The sequence below is a fragment of the Odontesthes bonariensis genome, chromosome 10 (genome assembly GCF_027942865.1).
Source record: "Odontesthes bonariensis isolate fOdoBon6 chromosome 10, fOdoBon6.hap1, whole genome shotgun sequence".
NCBI classification, from domain to species: domain Eukaryota; kingdom Metazoa; phylum Chordata; class Actinopteri; order Atheriniformes; family Atherinopsidae; genus Odontesthes; species Odontesthes bonariensis.
Window position 1 is genome coordinate 12,942,145 of NC_134515.1, and position 18,333 is coordinate 12,960,477.

General features: G+C 40.7%; 1 protein-coding gene across 3 annotated transcripts in view; it reads right to left on the bottom strand.

The window, feature by feature from the left end:
• The window catches only part of mtcl2 (microtubule crosslinking factor 2), an 88,120-nt gene that overhangs the window by 6,428 nt on the left and 63,359 nt on the right, over positions 1 to 18,333 (bottom strand). The window contains exons 9-23 of one of the 3 annotated variants that reach the window (XM_075476310.1): positions 17,405 to 17,702; positions 16,875 to 17,108; positions 14,475 to 14,609; positions 12,269 to 12,382; positions 11,696 to 11,926; positions 11,228 to 11,344; positions 10,793 to 10,960; positions 4,966 to 5,127; positions 4,600 to 4,716; positions 2,964 to 3,025; positions 2,640 to 2,787; positions 1,882 to 2,502; positions 1,401 to 1,668; positions 1,078 to 1,296; positions 9 to 439 (exon numbers count right to left, since the gene is read on the bottom strand). In XM_075476310.1, coding sequence (XP_075332425.1) covers positions 9 to 439; positions 1,078 to 1,296; positions 1,401 to 1,668; positions 1,882 to 2,502; positions 2,640 to 2,787; positions 2,964 to 3,025; positions 4,600 to 4,716; positions 4,966 to 5,127; positions 10,793 to 10,960; positions 11,228 to 11,344; positions 11,696 to 11,926; positions 12,269 to 12,382; positions 14,475 to 14,609; positions 16,875 to 17,108; positions 17,405 to 17,702 — 3,325 coding nt within the window. Of the gene's footprint in view, positions 1 to 8; positions 440 to 1,077; positions 1,297 to 1,400; positions 1,669 to 1,881; positions 2,503 to 2,639; positions 2,788 to 2,963; positions 3,026 to 4,599; positions 4,717 to 4,965; positions 5,128 to 10,792; positions 10,961 to 11,227; positions 11,345 to 11,695; positions 11,927 to 12,268; positions 12,383 to 14,474; positions 14,613 to 16,874; positions 17,109 to 17,404; positions 17,703 to 18,333 lie in introns of all 3 variants that reach the window. The other 2 variants (XM_075476311.1, XM_075476309.1) reach the window with 2 other exon arrangements.

Below are 18,333 nucleotides of genomic sequence, written 5' to 3' on the forward strand. Positions count from 1 at the left end.
CATCTCACCTCCACCCCTGATCCAGTAGCCACAGCATTGCCCACCGTTTCCTTCGCTCCTCCCATGATATTGACCATCTCGTCCCCAACCGTCTGTCTCATGAACCTCTTATTAACAATCCTGGTCACGCTGTCATTGCCACCCAACCCAGCCAGCATGCCATGTCCTCCGACCGACACACACTCCGGCTTGGGTTCATCCACACTGGCTAACCCCCCCGAGACACCTAGACCTCCAAAGCTGCCAAGGGAGTCTCTTTGTGCTCTCTCCGCAGGCAAAGAAACTCCTCCAGGGCCACGGCTGCTGCAGACATTCTTGAAAAATTCCTGGACCAGTCCTCCGCATCGCTGAGAGCTGGTGTCAGATCCAGATGCTGCTACACCAGAGGGTTTTCCTGCAGCTGGGAGCTGCCGAGCTGGGCTAGCAGTCTGACTGGCTCCTAAAGCAAAAAAGGGACCAAAGGTGTGTATTACAATTGACAGGACTAATCGAATTCTAGAGGCATGCTGGCACTTTGAAATCAATATTATTTAAACAAAGCTCCAAATGTAATTAGCAGGGACTGAGACTTTTGGTCTTGTCAACACAAGCTTGGAAATTCATTGCTTACAGTGAAACCTCGTTTTCTCCCTTTTCAAAAGAAAGTCCTGGGATCTGGTTTCTATTAGAACAGTTTGACATCAGAAAACATAAACCCTCTCTGAGCAATGGTCTTGCAGGATTTGCAGGACTTAAGTTCAACAAAGTCTTTGAGAAACAGATTATGCCAAAAGCTATGGGTGCAATGCACTGATGATCTTTTAAGTTTTCACCTCACCATGAGACCAAACAGACGTTTTGACGGTAGAAAAAGCTCACTGACCAGCATTTAAAAGACTGCACTCCATTTAGTTGATTTCCAGTTCTACTACCTGCATCTCTCATTGCCATTATCAGACTTTTCAACTATTACTATTACCAATTAGCAATAGTTTCCTGGAATCTCTTCCTTGTCCAGTTTATCAAGTTGGTTTTAAGGTAAAAAGTTGAGTTAACTTCGGGGTTAAACTCCTCCATAGTCCACATGCATAATCATACCTATTTCGCCCCTCCAAAGTGACTCTGTACTTCCGGAGTGCTCCACCACACTAAAGAGGCTGGAGAGGCCGTCGGTGAGTCCGCTCAGGACGGGGCTGTCCCTGGTGGTGGTGGAGCGAGCCCATGCCGAGCCGCCTCCTCCACTGATGGGTCTCTGCTGGAGGCTCCACAGGCTGCGATCCCTGCTGGAGGAAGCGCTGTCCAGTCTGGAGGTGGAGCCTAAAAACAGTACGTAGCTATCTCAGTCCTCTAAGAGTTATAAAATACAGTAAAAATAAGATAAACAGATGCTTAAAGATTGCTTATAAAAAAAAGAAAATTACCAGAAGACACTCTGCGTTGTAATTTTGGTGATCCATACTTGGGAGAGCAGCATGGTCTATCGATACGGCTGTGAACTTTATCCAGAGACGTTGAAATCTGCCGAGTACGGGCGGACGCCAACGAGGACGTGGTTGTCGATGATGGACGAGGAGACCAGGCTTTGGAGTGAAGCCCCACCCCCCTGCTGCTGGGAAGGAGCTCTGTTTGAAGCCCAATGCTGACATGTTGAGTTGCAGTCTGTGTGGACCTGGTGCACACGCCAACAAGCTGGATGGAGAAATTAATTCGGCAGAGATTGTTCAAGTGTAGTCAACACCTGTTTGAGCTTGTTTAAAGATTTTTCTCAACTCTAGAATATTCCTGAAAGTAGCTGTCTGAATTATAAAGTTTCAAGTAAACATTTTCATGAAAAAAAAAGGCCCTTTAGAAATAAAAAATGACCAATATTTATATATATATATAAATAGGATGAGGAATCACATTGAGAGGGGTTACCTGACTACCAGGTTCCTTGTTTGGTTTTCTCTCCAGAGATGAAGAGCGAATGGCCTGGCGGACACAATTGGTCATCTCCTTCATGTCGTCACTTAAGTTGGCAGATATCTCCCCGATCTCCAGGTTGTGGAAAGCAGAAGAGGACGCCATTCCGTCACCCACTCTGTTAGCTGCCCCACTGCTTACGCTGTTATTGATGACACTTGGTAATGAACTGGAAATGCAGCTGCTTCTGCTCTCCAGCAGTTCCCGGTGCTGCGTGGACAGCGAGCTCAGCCACTGCTCATAAGAAGAAGAAAAGGAGGATGCCGCTTGTTGGTGCTGAGCATCCAGGGCGTCTACTCCGGCCGTGTCAGCATCTGTGTCATTCTGTCCGAATGATGCGCTCCCATTCTGGATGCGTTGGGGCCCCATGGGCTCTTGATTCCTTTTCTGGTGCTCCATGCGTCTCACAGCAGGAGGGCTGTAGTAGATCCGGATGCCTGTTCTGTCGGGGGCAGTGTAGCTCCTCTGTACAGATTCCAAATCCAGCTGAGATCCTGCTAAGCTGCTGCAGGAGCCACTGGGACCATCCCAGGTTTTACAGGTGTCAATGATTTCAGGGGCCTGATAAGAAAAGACAACAGTATGAAATGATTTCACAATTTGCTGCTATGTTTTGACACAGAAAAATAAATGCAACCTTTGACTTAACGGTTTTCCAGAGTCAAAATTTTAAATCGATAAATAAGTAAATTACACACCTCATTGGCCAAGTAGGTCCAGTTCTTCCCGGTGATGTCACCCAGCTGGGGGCAAGTAAAAAGGTCCGGGACAGCAAACTGTGTTTTCTCCTCCTGACTGGTCGTGCCATTGACCTCTGATCCTTCAAGCTCTAATGTGGATTTGATCCTTTTCACAAACAAGTTGATGAGAAAGAAGTTATGTTCTGCTGTCAAGATAACACATTTACACAGCAACTTTTCAAACAAATGTTTTAGATCCAACCGGTATATACTGAGTTTCATGAATGAAAATCAATTCTATGTATCCAAACTGATAAAAATAGCAGTGTTTTCAATAGTCACCTTGGTGATGTTCCATTTGTAATAACTGTGTCTGCAGAGGATTCATCACCTGGCGGCTTCGACTGCAAGAACAGAGAAGACAGTCAGAGAAAAGGAAAAATAACTTCATCTCATCTTTTCGACCTATTAATATTCAAATGACATCGTTTGGACAAATTGCTCTTGCAGCATTCTTCATTTCTACACTTCTTTCACACCCTTGAAGTCACCATCTAATTCCTCTGGGGTTGTTTTTATGGGAGGAAGTGGAGACTTTCTCTGGTCTGCAGCAGACTGCACAAACACACACAGATGATGTTGCTGAGTCAGTGTGTTTCACACTTGAGGGGCGAACTCTGGCTAAGAAGCAATTTCCCGAAAGAACGAGGAAGAGTAGGAAAAGGGAGAGGGACATCTGTAGATAATGTGCCCGGTTGTGTTGATGCATATTTTCACTTTCACCTGCAACTCAGTGAAGTGTAAACCGAACTGTTTGGACGTGAACAACTTGCTAACAGAAACTATTGTAGGCAATAGACAATATACTAGCTCAGTTTCCCAAACCGGCCAATTATAGTAATTCACTTTTCTCAATAACCCACATGGTGTGTATTTATAAGAAAAAAAAATGTGACTTGTATCAGATTTGTAACAATGAATAGCTCCAACTCTGTTCTAATGACAGTTAAATACAGCAAACTTTACACTAACTGGCCTGATGGAGGCACTGCAATCAAATGGCAGATGTCTTTGAAAGGTCCAATGTATAACACATAACAGGAGTGGAAAGTCTTTCAATTTTCTGGGTGACAAAGCATGACACAAACACCTTTGGACAGACTCAGTGTAAAGCGGAAAGTAGAGTGAATTTTTAAAAAGACAAGGGAGATGGATGAAAAAGGGAAAGTAGGGAATGACTGGACAGGAAAGAGGGTGAGAAAGGCTGGACAAAGACGCCTCCAGGCTGAAAACCTCAAAGAAGTGTCCTAACTGTACGTCTGGGACAGAAAGTGACCGATGATGTAGCTCAGCTTCATTACTGCCTGATGTGTTGCAGCTGCTTGGCAATGACTGCGCTGGTGTCTAAACAGCAGATATAACTGACCGTGTTTTCCTGGTGAGCTCAGCTCAATTACATTCAGGCAATAACACCCTTTACTTACTCCATAGCATTGACAGCTAAATGGTTACTGTTAATACCACAAAACAATCCTGGGATGAAATTAACACCCCAAAGGCAGCAATTTTAGAGCTGAAAATGTCCTGCAGTGCATAATTTAGAGGTTTGGCTCCTCAATGTATAACAACAATCCATTACCTAAAGGATAGCTTCTATTGATTTACAGGTTAGATGATCCAGTAAGTTTGCATAAAGGATCCACCTCTGATGGCTCTTTGGGGGGTAAAACTCTGCCCGCCAGTTTATAATCTAATGAAATATTTCATTTTAATGTCTTTGTCAACATTGCAAGATAATAAGGAAAATTGTTAAACATGACCAAATAACCAAAGAAAATAGAGCAGGAAACATAGTGCTTCCTCTGTTTTGATGTACCGTCCTCCTTATGTCAGACACCCTCATCCTCTCAGAGTATCCCCTGATAATCTCTGACATTTCTTACTTTGACGCATGCATACGTACATCCACCCGTCTTACCTTCCCCTGTTGTGAGGTGGCTTCTCTGAGTCTCTGCTCCCACTGAGCTCTCTCCTGGCTGAACCTCTCCAGCAGCTCCAGCTTCTCTCTGCCCCAGTTCCTCTCTCCGATCTGAAGCTGATTGGACAGCAGGTCGAGCCAGCCAGAAAAAAACAAGAGGATATAAGCATCACAAACGTAGAAACATGATGGGGGTGATAATCACATTACCATTCGCGGACTTTAGCTAAATTTATAAATTACAAACATAGCAGGCTCTAATGTTTTAACATTCTAGGCTGAACAAAACTGAAACCTCACCAGCTGACTGTGATGTCAGTGAAGTTACAGGTTTAGCTCCATGCTCACATTTACACACACATATACCTGTTTAGTTAGGTCCATTACAGCTGCATAGGACTCAGCCAGAAGGTGCTGATGTTCCTCACGTTCCCTTTTTAGCGACACCTTTAGGTCGTGGGTATCCAGTGTTTCAGTGGAGGACAGGGCTACTGCTGCGGCTGCTGGTTTGCCTACTTTAGTCTCAAGCTGAAAGGTAAAAAGCACAACCATCATAGTAGACCCCTGTCTTACATAAACGGTGAAGATCTTCAAAGGTGACATACCCTTTTTAACAATTTGAGACGATTTTCTGAAACCTTTTGAGTCAGGCTTTGGTCAAAATACCCGTTTCTTTAAGCACATTTTCGACACCTCTTTGTTAACAGTCTGTTTTATGAATTTTTGTTATTTTAGTTCATTATATTTTCTTGAGTGAAATTTAGAGATAAAGCAAGAATGGTGCCAGGAGACATCAAGCTGTGTTACCATTAATCTGAGTAAATTTAGCATAATTGTAGTGCTTAAGTATCGTTATATAATAGACTGTAATAACAAAGTTGTACAAAACGCACCAGACAAATGGCACAAGCAAGCAATTTCCTGTTAAACCTTTAAGTAGCATTTAAAAGCAGCAATTTCAGTCATTAACTTTAAATGCGGGATCAAAATAGGCCACATTTAATGAAAAATAAAAAGTTTCTTCTGCAAAACCAACCATAAACACAGGCATTATTTTTTTAATAACTGTATTTGTATAAAGCATCTACGAAAAAGTTATTGAACATATGGCAGTAACAAGGAATCGAATACCATCCAGGAAAAACTGGGTGACTGGGTCACTTTAAAGTAAGAAGCACTCAATGAGAGAGAAAAAAAAAGTATAAAGATAATAAGATTTAAAGGGGAAAAACCGTGTGTAATAGTATGAAGTCCCAGTGTCTCTGTATATTTCATCCTCATGACTTTCTGTCATCTTTCCTCTCTGAATGCCTCCCTCTAATCCCTTATCTCTCCCCATCTCACCTTCTCTGTACCCATCTCGCCCCCTCTTGTCCCTGCAGATCTCTAACCCTCTATTTTGAGGTCTCTCTCCCCTTTTTTCACCCTCCATGAATCTGGCCTGCTGTCACAGAGACTGTAGGTGGGAACACTTTAAATTTTCATGAGCAGTTCTGCATTTTCCTTTCTGTGTCTGATCCACATGGTGCATGCAGCCGACACTAAGGGCCCATCATTTTGAAAAACGGGCACACGCTAATGCTCACACACGCCCACTCCTCCCAGACCCATCAATCCTCCCTCTGCCTCTCTCTGTCTGGCTCTGAAGCGTCTGTATTCGGTGCTAATGGAACTGTCAGGCAACCAATGCACGCAGACTTCGCCTGTCTCCTATGGCAACACAGTGCTTCTTGTTAATGATGAACACGGCCTAATGAGCCTTGTGATTTAACGAGGTTTGCTGCTGAGAATTTGCTGGTGAATTTCAGTTTCTGTTTATAGAAGAATTGTTCCTGCTATGAAATATCTAAATAAAATCAGACAAATAAGAAATGTTTACCCTAACATTCTTTAAACATTTATGTGACTTAGCGGTTGTTTTCTTCAAGTATCAACAGATGGCTATAGAAATAATACAAATAGATCTGAAATTGATGTGGCAACAAACACAAAATTAACCCAAAGGGGTCTTTAAGTGGTGGCTGGGAGATCAAAAGTAATCAGTATTTGGGTTGTCAATAACTGTGGTGTTTCACTATTTCAGCTCCTACAATGCAAGTAACAAAATATAATGTATAAATAAATTGCTGACAGACTTGGACAGGAAAGGGGAATAATTTTAACACAGATTTCAGGAACAAAAATAGTTATGTATGTAATTAAGCACATATTTTAGGATAAAAAACAAAGCATGAACAATGCCTTCAAAAGGCACCCACTTTAGCCGTCACTAAAAAAGTATCTCCTGCATTAAAGCTGACAGTAAACTCAGTGGTTTAAAAACCAACCAATCAACCCCTTAAAAGAGCTTCATGATGAGGTCAGTCGTCCATACTTTATACAGAGGCTGTGCAGTAGTTCACATTTGTGGCAAATTATCCAATAACAACACAAAACCATCGTAACAGTTCGCAAAACTAAGGCCAACATTGTCATTTTTAGGCTGCATGTTAAGCAATGGAAAAGTTATTCTATGCATTTTTTCATTTCCTTGGAGCAGTTCCCTTGATGATTTTTTAAAAAGTTGAGAAGGTGACTTCACAGTAAAATGATCAAAATTTGAAACAGTAATGGCATAACATTCACTTACTTTTAGCATTACATGTCTAAACTGAGTGGTAGAGATGACTTAAGCAGGTAATGTCACTAAAATATTTACTCTACCAAATGGTAGACCAGGACATAAAAGGGGAAATGTTATCTTTATAACACAGGAGCCTTAAGATGTTTAGTATGGCCAAGCAGCAGCAGCAACAGACCAGAAGAGTTCCAGAAAGATTTATGAATAAAACAGCTTAGATGTTGCATAACACATACAGATGATATCAAATATAGGAACAAAGCAAATTGCTAACTTCCATGCAACCTGTAAACTTAAACCTAAACTTTAAAATTGATATCAATACATTTTTCATCACATAATGTGTGTAAGTATTAGCTATGATAATTGTTTGGTCTATAAAAAGGTAAAAAAGCTTCAATTTCTGGGGCGAAATGACAATGAAAAGGTGAAAAAAACGTGTTGTATTCTCAAAGCTACCATTATTCATCATCAACTAAACAAAACAAGATATGTTGCATTGATGTTCGAAACTCCAGAGGTGCTAGAGGACAAATATATTTTTCTATCCACTGAGAAAGGCAGCTGTGTTTAATCCCCAGCATTTCTATCCTTTATTATTAACTGGGCTCACTGCCTCCCGGCACCGGCTTGTAGTGGAGTGATACCTCTGAGACACAAAGCAAAAAGTCATTCCAACAAAGAGTCTTTGTAGCCTACAAGTAACCAGACCTTAACCATTGAGATTCCAGATTAGAAAACTTTTGATACATTTTTTCTCGTTGGAAATGAATATATCAGTCGTCATCCGCCCTTTATGAGTGATATGGATGTGAGCTGCTGACTCTGTCATTAAAGAGATGGCAGCTGCTTGGAACGTGTTCCACAGTCCGAATAGATGACTGATTAACCCGTGAGATATTATCTAAAGCAACATCAGAGGGCGCCTCAGGTCTTAGTAGGTTAATACAAAGAGAAAGGGAGGCAGCTCTGTCTTGCACGCTTTCAGGGTTCTGGACATCGTTTCTACTTTGCTGGCCGTGTTTGTTTATCAGCCTAAACGGTAAAGATACATTTTCCGTCAAGATGTTTGAGAGGTGGGGCATTTGAAATTGATTCGACTTGTACGGTGAAGCAACAGCTGGACGACCCGCTGCCAGAGGCCTTGGAACAGATGTGCTTGGCTGGTTAGTGAATATCTACAACACATATTCCCACACCACTGTGGCAAATTGATGGCATACTTTAGTGTGCGTTGCTGGCTGAGGAGGGATTGTTTACAGCTGTGGCATTTAGGTCAGGGTAACTCACACACACTTTGGTGGGATAGTTCACACAGCGGACAAGACTGGGGGCATTTAAGTGTTGCACAGATGCACATGTTTGTGCCAACCCAAAACAGTTAAAAATAATAATTGATACTGAAACGTGGCCATGTTTAACCCACCATGATGAAGAGTTTTGCCCAAAATCAATTGTAAGGAGGTAATTTACTCAAATAGACCTGGAACAACATCACTTTAAGGAAAAGAAGAGCATTTTTATCTCTTTGTAACACTGATCTCGCCCAGAAAGACAAATGATCTCGCACCCCAACACAAGCGCTCTTGTCCCTCACTTGTGGGAACAAATACCACTTTACATGGTATTTGTTGTGGAATTTTGGCTCCTTTCCTTTGTTTTACTTCATTTTAGGGTATCAAAACTTTGTCTTTACTTTAAAAAGTGATGATTTGTGTTTTTTTATGGAATGCTTTGATGTGCTTGTGTGATGTGATTTACATGTTTTCACAGGGAAAAGGATGTCAGACTTCAAAAGAGAATATAAAATTCTCTGAAAGTCTCTGAGCGCAAATTCTGGAAAATTAGTCTTTCAGGAGAAAGTGAAGACGACTTCAATATTTCTTGTGTATATATGACTGCATAGTAAAACATAAAATCAGACACCAGTGAAGGGAACACATATAAAGGCTTTTTTAGTTTTTCAGTCTTAATAAGTATATGCTATTTGACTCTCTCCAGCTCAGTTACTGTGCAGTAACAAATAGGTTGTGCGATATCTCTGAGGCTGTTAATTAAAGCTATTGGAACCTCAGCTACTGTTATGAGACAGAGAGGGAGACAACGAAAGGAACAGAGGGAGGAAACATTTAACTCTTTACTCAGAGCCGGTTGACAGATGTGGAAATTGAGCTTAAGAATGTCATGAATTCAGTACAGTGCTATGCTCATATACACATTATTATTGCTTCATTTTAGAGTATGTTGAAATGCTTAGATTTTTTTAAAAACCAAGCATTTTGTTTCTCATATTATTCATTGCAACAGCAGCTGTTTTCACCTTCTGTCTCTTTAAGAACCCCCTCCTGAAAGGCAAAGTGTGCTCAGAAAAGTCAGCTGATTGGTTAGAAATGGTGTCCGTTAAAGCAGCTGTTCATTTGTTCCAGGTGTGCCAAAATTACTAACAGGCAGTATTATCCAAATCTGTTACACACACAGTGACGCACAGAGGATAAATAAGAAAAGTCTCGACTACAAACGAGTGTTTCTGGGAGGCTGATGACCATAGGAGCGGAGGCATGACAAATTATTCACGTTCATCAGTATGTTGCCCATCTATGACGACAAGAATGAAAGCAGACAGAAATGTATGGACCAATTATTTGTGTCTGACTTCAAAAGGTATTTTATAAATTTCAGTCAGCATTAAACTATTTGCAGATGCATGAGTATAATTTCTGAACCATGCCTTAATAATATAATGATAACTTAATTATTTATATATGATGACAAAAAATAACAAAGCACAACTTTTCAGTGTAAAACTGAAGGAATAACAAAACGGAATAAGTAACTACTGAAAAGTAACTACTGAAAGTTTAGAGCAAAGGACCCTGGCAGGAAAACAAAAGGAAAAATTCTCCGTCAGCACCTGTTCTTATGAGGACAATAACGCAGGGCTGCAATCATGTATGATGATTGATAATAAAAGCATGATGAGCACAGAGAACTCAAGTCCAATCTGGCACCAACTCAATTTAATTCACACAGTTTGTGAGTTGTGAATTGCTTGTTGTTTTTCCTTAATATAGCTGTGTGTAAAGAACAGAATATGATAATGATAATGATAATTACAAAAATTCAGGCTCTGTGAAATTGCCAATTTAGTTTCATGTTAAAGTCTGTCTCCTCTTAGCTCTCATTTCACCCGACACCTGACAAGCATCGAAAAAGTCTGAAACAAGTGTGAGACACCAACAGTTTTAATGAACTCTTTATGTGTGAGAAATGGCGCACACATGTGCATATTCATAACTTATACATCTGGCTCCTGGGGTTATATATCTGCCTAGTTACAAGGCTAGCAAACAAGTCACCTGGATACGAACATTGCTTTTGCATTTTAACTTGTCAGAAGTTGCCGTAACTTTTCTGTAGTGAAGTGATGGCTGATTTATTACCAAGTATTCCCACTCCATTTCTTTTTCTTCTTCAAACTAATCAAAGAAATAAAACTAAAAGGGTCAGGATACTCTGACACAACGTTTTTGCTAAGTTATAAAAACCCTGACACCAGTAGTTCATCCTCCTTACCTGTGTTATGAGGCTCTTCAGCTCAGTCCTCTCCACTTCCCATGATGCCTTGGCCTTTGCAAACTGCTGAGTGAGCTCCTGGGAACCTTGTCTCTCTTGTCGCAGCTCTCCACTGAGATCCTGCAATGCAACCCTCAGGTCTGCCAAAGTGCTGCTCACAGCACTAGACTACAGGGAAACACAAGTAATCCATTACCAGACTATAAGTGCATCTTTGTGCGCGGTTAAGGTATTACTTATGTTGTGTGGGACCTAAATCAGTTTACATAATCACATTATGGGGACTTGTTTTCTTTATGGGTACATGGTAAAGACACATTTTCAGGTTAGGGCAAAGGTTACAAAAATAGTCTTCAGGAAATGTATTTAAAGCCATTTTACATGTAAGGTGCTCTGAAGTCAAGGTTGCATGTGTGCACATGTGTCACTCTGTACCTTTATAGTTGGGCTGAGTGGCTGTTCGTCTGCAGAACCTCTCTTATCTGCCTGGTGAGTGGGGCTCGGCAGGTTCTCCTCCTCCAACAGCAGGTACAGGTCCTTCAGGCTGTTTATCTAAAGAACCAATCACAGTGAAGCGTCACCTGTCACCATTCTTTTGAAATCTAAATGAGCGCATAAGATTTAACAAGTATTGGATTACACAAAATAAATCTATGTAAATGGTATATTAAGAAACTATTTTAGACATTATGTCTTAATTTTTTCTTGATATCCTTTTGCAGATTAAATAACAAATATACATATTTCATCATTCTTTTTAAAGCATTACTTAAGCCAAAAGTAGAGCACAAACATTAAGCTGTGATTTGGGATCCGTGGCCTGGATGCATAACAAATAAACGTTTCTGGTAAAAAAAAAATTCATTTTCTATACCAATTTTTTTTAAACCAACAGCCTCGTACCTCTAAGACATCTTTCCACTCCGTGTCCTTTTTACAACCCAATCTCCACTGTTTGAGGAAGCAGCGAAGTTTGAGACTGAGCAGTAACAGGGCCTGTTTGAGGTGCTGGGATTCTTGGACCAGAAGATTCCTCTCCTGACTCCACAACTTCTGCTGAAGCCGAGCATGGAGGCCCAGACTCTGCAGCTGAAAGTCCCGGCGGAGCAGGGCTTTCTGGTGCTCCTCCTGGAGCTAAGGCGGGGTAAAAAAGAAAAAGGCATTCAGGAAATATTCAGGGCCAAAAAACAAAGTTCAATTACGAAGCATTTATTTTCTAATGTAAGTTTATTCATCAAATCCATTTCCCCTTATATTTATGTTTAAGGATTATTACCTTACTCAGAACTCAACTGCAGTGTAAAAGGTTGGAAAACGTCAGTTTAAAAGCATTATTTAAGACATATCTAAAAAGATTGAGCTGCTCCAGAAAAGTAAACAAGATTAAATGTCCTCAGCCATGTAAACTCAACACTATAAAGAGGTTTTCTGCACAAACTCAGTCTGACTGTGTTTTTATTTATGAGGCAAACTGACCTGTGAGAGTTTGAGAGCAATATCGCTGTAATCTTGTTTCTCTTTCTCAAGCTCCTCCTGAGTTCCTCGAACCAACTGTTCTGCTTCAGACAGCTGGTCCCGGAAGTCATCGGACTGGATGAATTGGATGAGAGAATGAAGAAAAAGGAGAAAATGTTAGGAAGGAATGGGATAGAGAAATAAACAGAAATTGCAAAAGAAAAAGAATGACAAGTAGTAGAAAGGAAATTTTCTTAGGTGGGAAACAAAGTGGAGGGTCAGCGATTTAAAAATGGAAGAGGATGAAGAAGTATAAGAATGAAACGGTAATGAAAGGACAAGGTGTAAGGGAAGAAATGTAGAAGGAAATGATAAAGGAAGAAACGTATATCTGTGGGAAAATAGTTTGGCGCTAAAGCACCCTATAAATCCCATTTCAGCTGTGGCACATGACTGCAGGTCCACACGAACAGCACCCACTCTCGCATGGCTCATTTGGCAGCTGAGTGAGTGCGATCCATCGACCTACCAATGTACCATTAATGTCCCTTTTTATCCTCCACTGGGCTCAGCCTCTGCCCTTCATCACCCTCCACTGAGAGCACCACCCCACGGCTAAAATTCTCCACTGTCAGCCAGAAAAACTACTCTGACCTTTGTTCTAAAATGACTCTGCTGCGAGAGAGTGGATGATGCTCTTGGAAAATGTGAAAAAACACTAGGAGGTTTTTCTATTGTTTTATTCATACACGGTCAGCATTTGACTTTCTTGAAAAAGAAGATTAGAATGAAAGAGGTTTTGAGATCAGGCTAAATTGTCATGTCAGGTTTATTTTAGGCAGTTAGCAGTTAGATTAGAAAATCTATTCCATGTTCATGTGTTCAGTAAATAAATGAGCTAAAAGATTTTGCTTATTTCAAAGCTCAAAAATACACCAGCCAACACCTCTAATTTGATCATTTAAAATATCTTCTTTAATCACTGAAAAAAATAGAAAATGTAACACCATATCATGATCCCATCCAAGGTTGGTCGCTGTGGTCCACATACAGTCTTTTAGCTAAGCTAGGCTAAACTAAGCTAAACTTTGTTTAGGTCTAGAACAGATTATGTCAGAATTGGTTGAGTTGCAATAAAAATGAACATTTAATACAGAAAAAGATAACTGACATAAACAGTCTGAGTACTAAATTCTGGGAGGATGAGAACTCTTAGAGTGGGTTTTTCCATGTCACGGCTCTACTCTATAATATCTGCCTTTCATTTATCTCTTTCTATCTTTCTATTTTAGTCTCGTCGTCCCATTCACTCTCATAATCGTGGATAAAGATGCAAACAAACACTGCTCTGGTTGCCATGGAGACAGACCAGCAAAAGGTCAAGCAAACAATGGTCCTTTCTTCCTGTCAGTTCCACAGCTGACAGTGAAGTCACTGTTTGTTTTTGTTTGCAACATTGTGTGGCTCGAGTCCGCCACCACTGTATCGCACCAGTAGCTTCCAGCTATAAGGCAGCTGTGGCTGTCCACGCACGTGCTCATACATCTATGAGTGCGTCTTTAAAGATGGATGAGACTCAGTTCCCATCGCGCTCTCTAAGAGGGTAATAAACATGATCTCCAAAACATGAGCAATGACCCCTTTATATGTGACTGCAGCAGCAGGAAATATGGGTTTTGACCCCATCATTCAAAAAAGCCACAAAGATTTAGAGTTAAAATTCATCCAATTTAACTTTTCAACACAGGGAAACCACAGAAATAAGACATTAAAACTAATTCTATTCTTTTAGATGTAAGCAATAAACCATTATTGATAACCATAAATGCATAGAAAAGGGATTTGTGCTTCACACCTTATAGGAATTGTGAAGATTCAGCATCAGAGACACATAAATTGCTGTTCATGGTGCTAAACTACCATTTTTTTAGATAAGCAAATTATAATGACATGCAAGTAATCATACATACATGCAGTTATTTGTCAGTTAAAGCCGACTGAACATGTATTATTTCTGTAGGAAGTTCATCATTATGGGCAGACTGTAAAAGGAGTAGATATGACCCGCATGTGTGTATGCAAGTGAAAATGTTGGCATCAAAATACTGTCATGAGGCTCTTAAAAAAAAGGTTGTGTTGGCTGTCAGCCATGAGATAGCTGAGGCTGAGAAAAATCTGGTCTCAAATTTAAGTTTGTGCTTGTCGTGACGTAAATGATTGAGCTTACCGTTCCACAATCTGTTTTCTTCTCTTCCTGTTCCATTTGGCTGGTTTCCTGATTTTGCATCTCGTTGCTGATGGATTGGCTGTTCTCCTCAGTTTCATCTTTTACCTCTGGCTCTGATTGGTCCCTATAATCAGGCTGCTGCATGCATGCATGGGCAAGTTAATGAAGAAAAAAAAAACAAATACACAAAAAAATCATAGAGAGAGGTAGAGATGGGAGAGGAGACATTGTGGGACAAAAACAAAAATTGAGGAAACGATACAAAACAGGACAGACGAACACAACAATAAGAAAAACAATACAACCAAAATGGCGTCCATCCGTGTGACAACATTAAGAAAACATGAAAAAGAAATAAACCAAAAGAAAAAATGACTTATGGGCCTCACATGACAAAGAAAAGAATGTAGAGGAAGAAGAGCTTGGTCAGGGAGGAAAATGAGAGAGAGGAGAAAAGAAAGAATAGGATGATGTAGGGTAGAATGAACGGCTGAAGGGCGAGGAGCAGAAATGGAAACGGACATAGAAGAGTGCAAAGAACGGAGATCGAAGGCATAAAACAGCAGTGGGAGATAGAGAAGGGAACAGAGAAGAAGATAAGGAAGAAGGGAAGGAATGGGAAGAGAAGGAGTAAGGCGGTTAGGATGAAAGGTCAGCGCGAAGGGGCAAGAAAAGGAAAAGAAAGAATGGGAACAAGGGAAGTATAAAGGGAAGTGAGATGTGCGAGGAAAGCACGGTGGTTAACGACATGATGAAGGTGAAGAGTGGGGAAAAGGAGGTTTGAGAGGTGGGAAAGGGGAAAGTCAAGTGCAGAAATCGATTGGTTATGGTGCCCATGCAGAAAGATAGAGGGAAGGTAGAGAGGACAAGAGATGCAAGGAAAGGGGAGGAGAGATAGGAGGGGTGTTGGAATTGGCCTCTAATGGAGTTTAAACATTACACTTTCCTGGTGTCACTTAAAAATATCTAGAATTTCATCACAGCTTCCTTCAAACAGGCAAACCAGATTAGATCACAATAGAAAAACAAGTTTCTCTTGTTGTAAAGGGAATACATCAAATTCCAAAGGTCTTCGTTTTAAGCCTAAATTAATGCAAATTTCTGGTGTGGGGATGAATCAATTTTTCTGTCTTTTCTAAAGAAATTATGATGGATTCTCTAGTTTTTTTTATATTTAGAAATGGGCAATTTCCAGGACTACAGAAAGATAAGCCAGCTGAAGCCGTTGCTGAGTCAGTGGTGCTTTTATAACTTTGTGAATGTTATATTGAATTTCATATCAACTATCATATGGTTGAAAATAGATTTTCAGAGTACAGTAAATCATAAGTCACTGACAATCTGCGGCAACCCATAAACTCCCAAGTGGAGCATTTTAAATGGAAAATGCGATTCGTGAAGCATGACTGGAAGTCCTTTTAGAGCAAGCCCACCAGCTCGTCTGCTGCTTTACCAAATCTTTTCGGACAGCTCTCTCAATCTTCATCTGTGGGACATTCACATCACTTTTCATCCCTTCATATTTCAATGACTCACACTAATTGAATTCTGTTTATAGACATCAAATTTTTAGCTTTAGTGGCAAAAAACACATTTCGTATTTGGACTGACGAAAGAGCAGCTAAAATAAAGATGGACAACACCAACATCTGTTTTTAATCTGAGTCCGAATTTCATTACTGTACAAAGAAATGATTGAATGTAATTAAAACTATTACTATTTAGAGTCAGCTAATGTCATGATGTTATAGTTTCATATAGTTTCAATCACATGAAAACTCTCCAGCTAGGATATTTCACGCCAAACTGAGTTCAGTCTAATACAACTCTGAATAGTAACATGTATTGGCAGAAATGCTATGTGTGGAAATGTTACAAATAAACAGTATCTTATAACATCAATACGTCCATGCAAATTTCTCCATTTGAGGCCCAGAGCAGCATCTAAATACAGGTTAGGAGGCAATTTAATAGCATGCAGAGGACATGGGCTATACACTGGCAGCTCAAATCTGACTTCATCTGATGTATCCATGCAGCAAAGGAGCACTGCATTTCACAATTTAGAATTAGTGTGTTTTTGACTTGATTCAGCAGCTGTAATCATTTCAAATTAACGTGGAATAAGATGTTATGGTGTGGATGTTGCTGGCAGTGAGTCAGATTTGAACATGCAATGTGAATTCATTCCTCACTGTGTGGATAAACCAAGCAGCATGTTGGAATGGGGTTGACAGTGCTGGTTAGCCAAACAAATGTTTAGGCACAAAAACAAAAACTGAGAACAAAAGAGAAATAAACTAGAAAGGAAAACCCAAAACAGTCTTCAAAATATGATAATAAATGAAAGAGAAAGAGTGAAAAGGAGTGAGGAAGAGGACTGTGCTTCTTGTCTTGTACCTTCTCCTCTGTTCTGTTCTCTGGATTCTGGCTATCTCCAGAGCACGGCACAGAGGTGCAGGGTGAGGCCGGAGAGGACGATCCTTCCCCCTGAGCATCCCTTCCGCCTGACTGGGGTTTACTAAGGCTGTCTACCTGCTCAACAAACGCCTGCAGCTGGGTGTGCAGGGCCTGAAGCCTGCTGGTCAGAGCACCAACCAGAGGGCGGTCTGCCACATCAGACAGCTCTGAAATCTGGGGATCAGAAAAAATTCATTTATCCGCAAATTTATTAATCTTTTTTGGAAGTATGGGGGAACAGCTAGATTTGATAAATGATACGCTGCTGCTGCTTCTGCTTCTGCAGATGGCTGAACAATCAGAGAAAGATACAGATACAGCAAAATCAGTGAAGCTATGATGCAATATCTCAACAATTTGATTAATTGATGTAAAGCTTAAAAAGTGTCACAGGGAAAATATCCAGTCTAAAGTTAGACAGTTTCATCTGACAGTTTCGGGCAGGAAAAAGCCCAACAGAGGACGGTTACCTGACTGTGAGGCTGAGGTTTCTCCAGGTCACACGGCTCTGCTGCCTCATTGGTGCAGACCTTGTGATAAATGGAAGGGGAGGAGGTGAGGCAGTTAGACTCAGGGGAGGTCAGGAGCTGTATCGCCGTGGAAACCAAGCGAGCCTGGTCCCTCATGGCAAACAAGGCATCATGGTCCTTCTGCCTCAGGCACCCAGGGAGTGAAGTTGTTGCGTCAGCATTGTCCTCAATCCTCTTTTTCTGTTCATCGATCTCAAGAGCGTCATTTTCCCCTACTGGCTCCTTCCGTTGGGGCGAGCTGACGGAAAAACAGAGAGACCTCTTTAGAGACCAACTACCAATGATGACTGTTGTTTGTGGAGATTTTGACATCGTTCTTCACCACATCGGCATTTCTATAACAACAGAGACTCCCATTGCACAGAACGACTGACTGAAGACAGTTTGGTCAGAACTACCTTTCAGTCTCAATGTAGTTCAATGCTGATAGGCAATAATAATAATTTGAACCGTCAAAGCAGGTTTATGCGCTTGAGCACAGTTGGAGGAAAGAATTTTACGCAATCACAAAATCACTTGACAGAAATCATTCTGAATAAGAAAGCATGGGAATTTTTGTTGAAATTGGATAAAACCTAGCAACACTGGTGATCCTCATCCTATGAAAACATGAGGTGATTTGTGGTTTGACTAAAATATCTTAACTACCATGAGATAGCCATAAAATTTGGTACAGATAACTCTCACAGTTTAAATTCTTCCCTTCTTATTTCCATCATCATGATTGTTTTTTAAATATACCCGTATTTTTGGGTATAGTGCATGGCTGTGCTTTGTGTTGACAGCTGATTAGGATTATGTCCCTTTTATAATAGATTGGTTGACATCAAGTAAACATCAAAGATTCTTACACACGGACATACCAACAT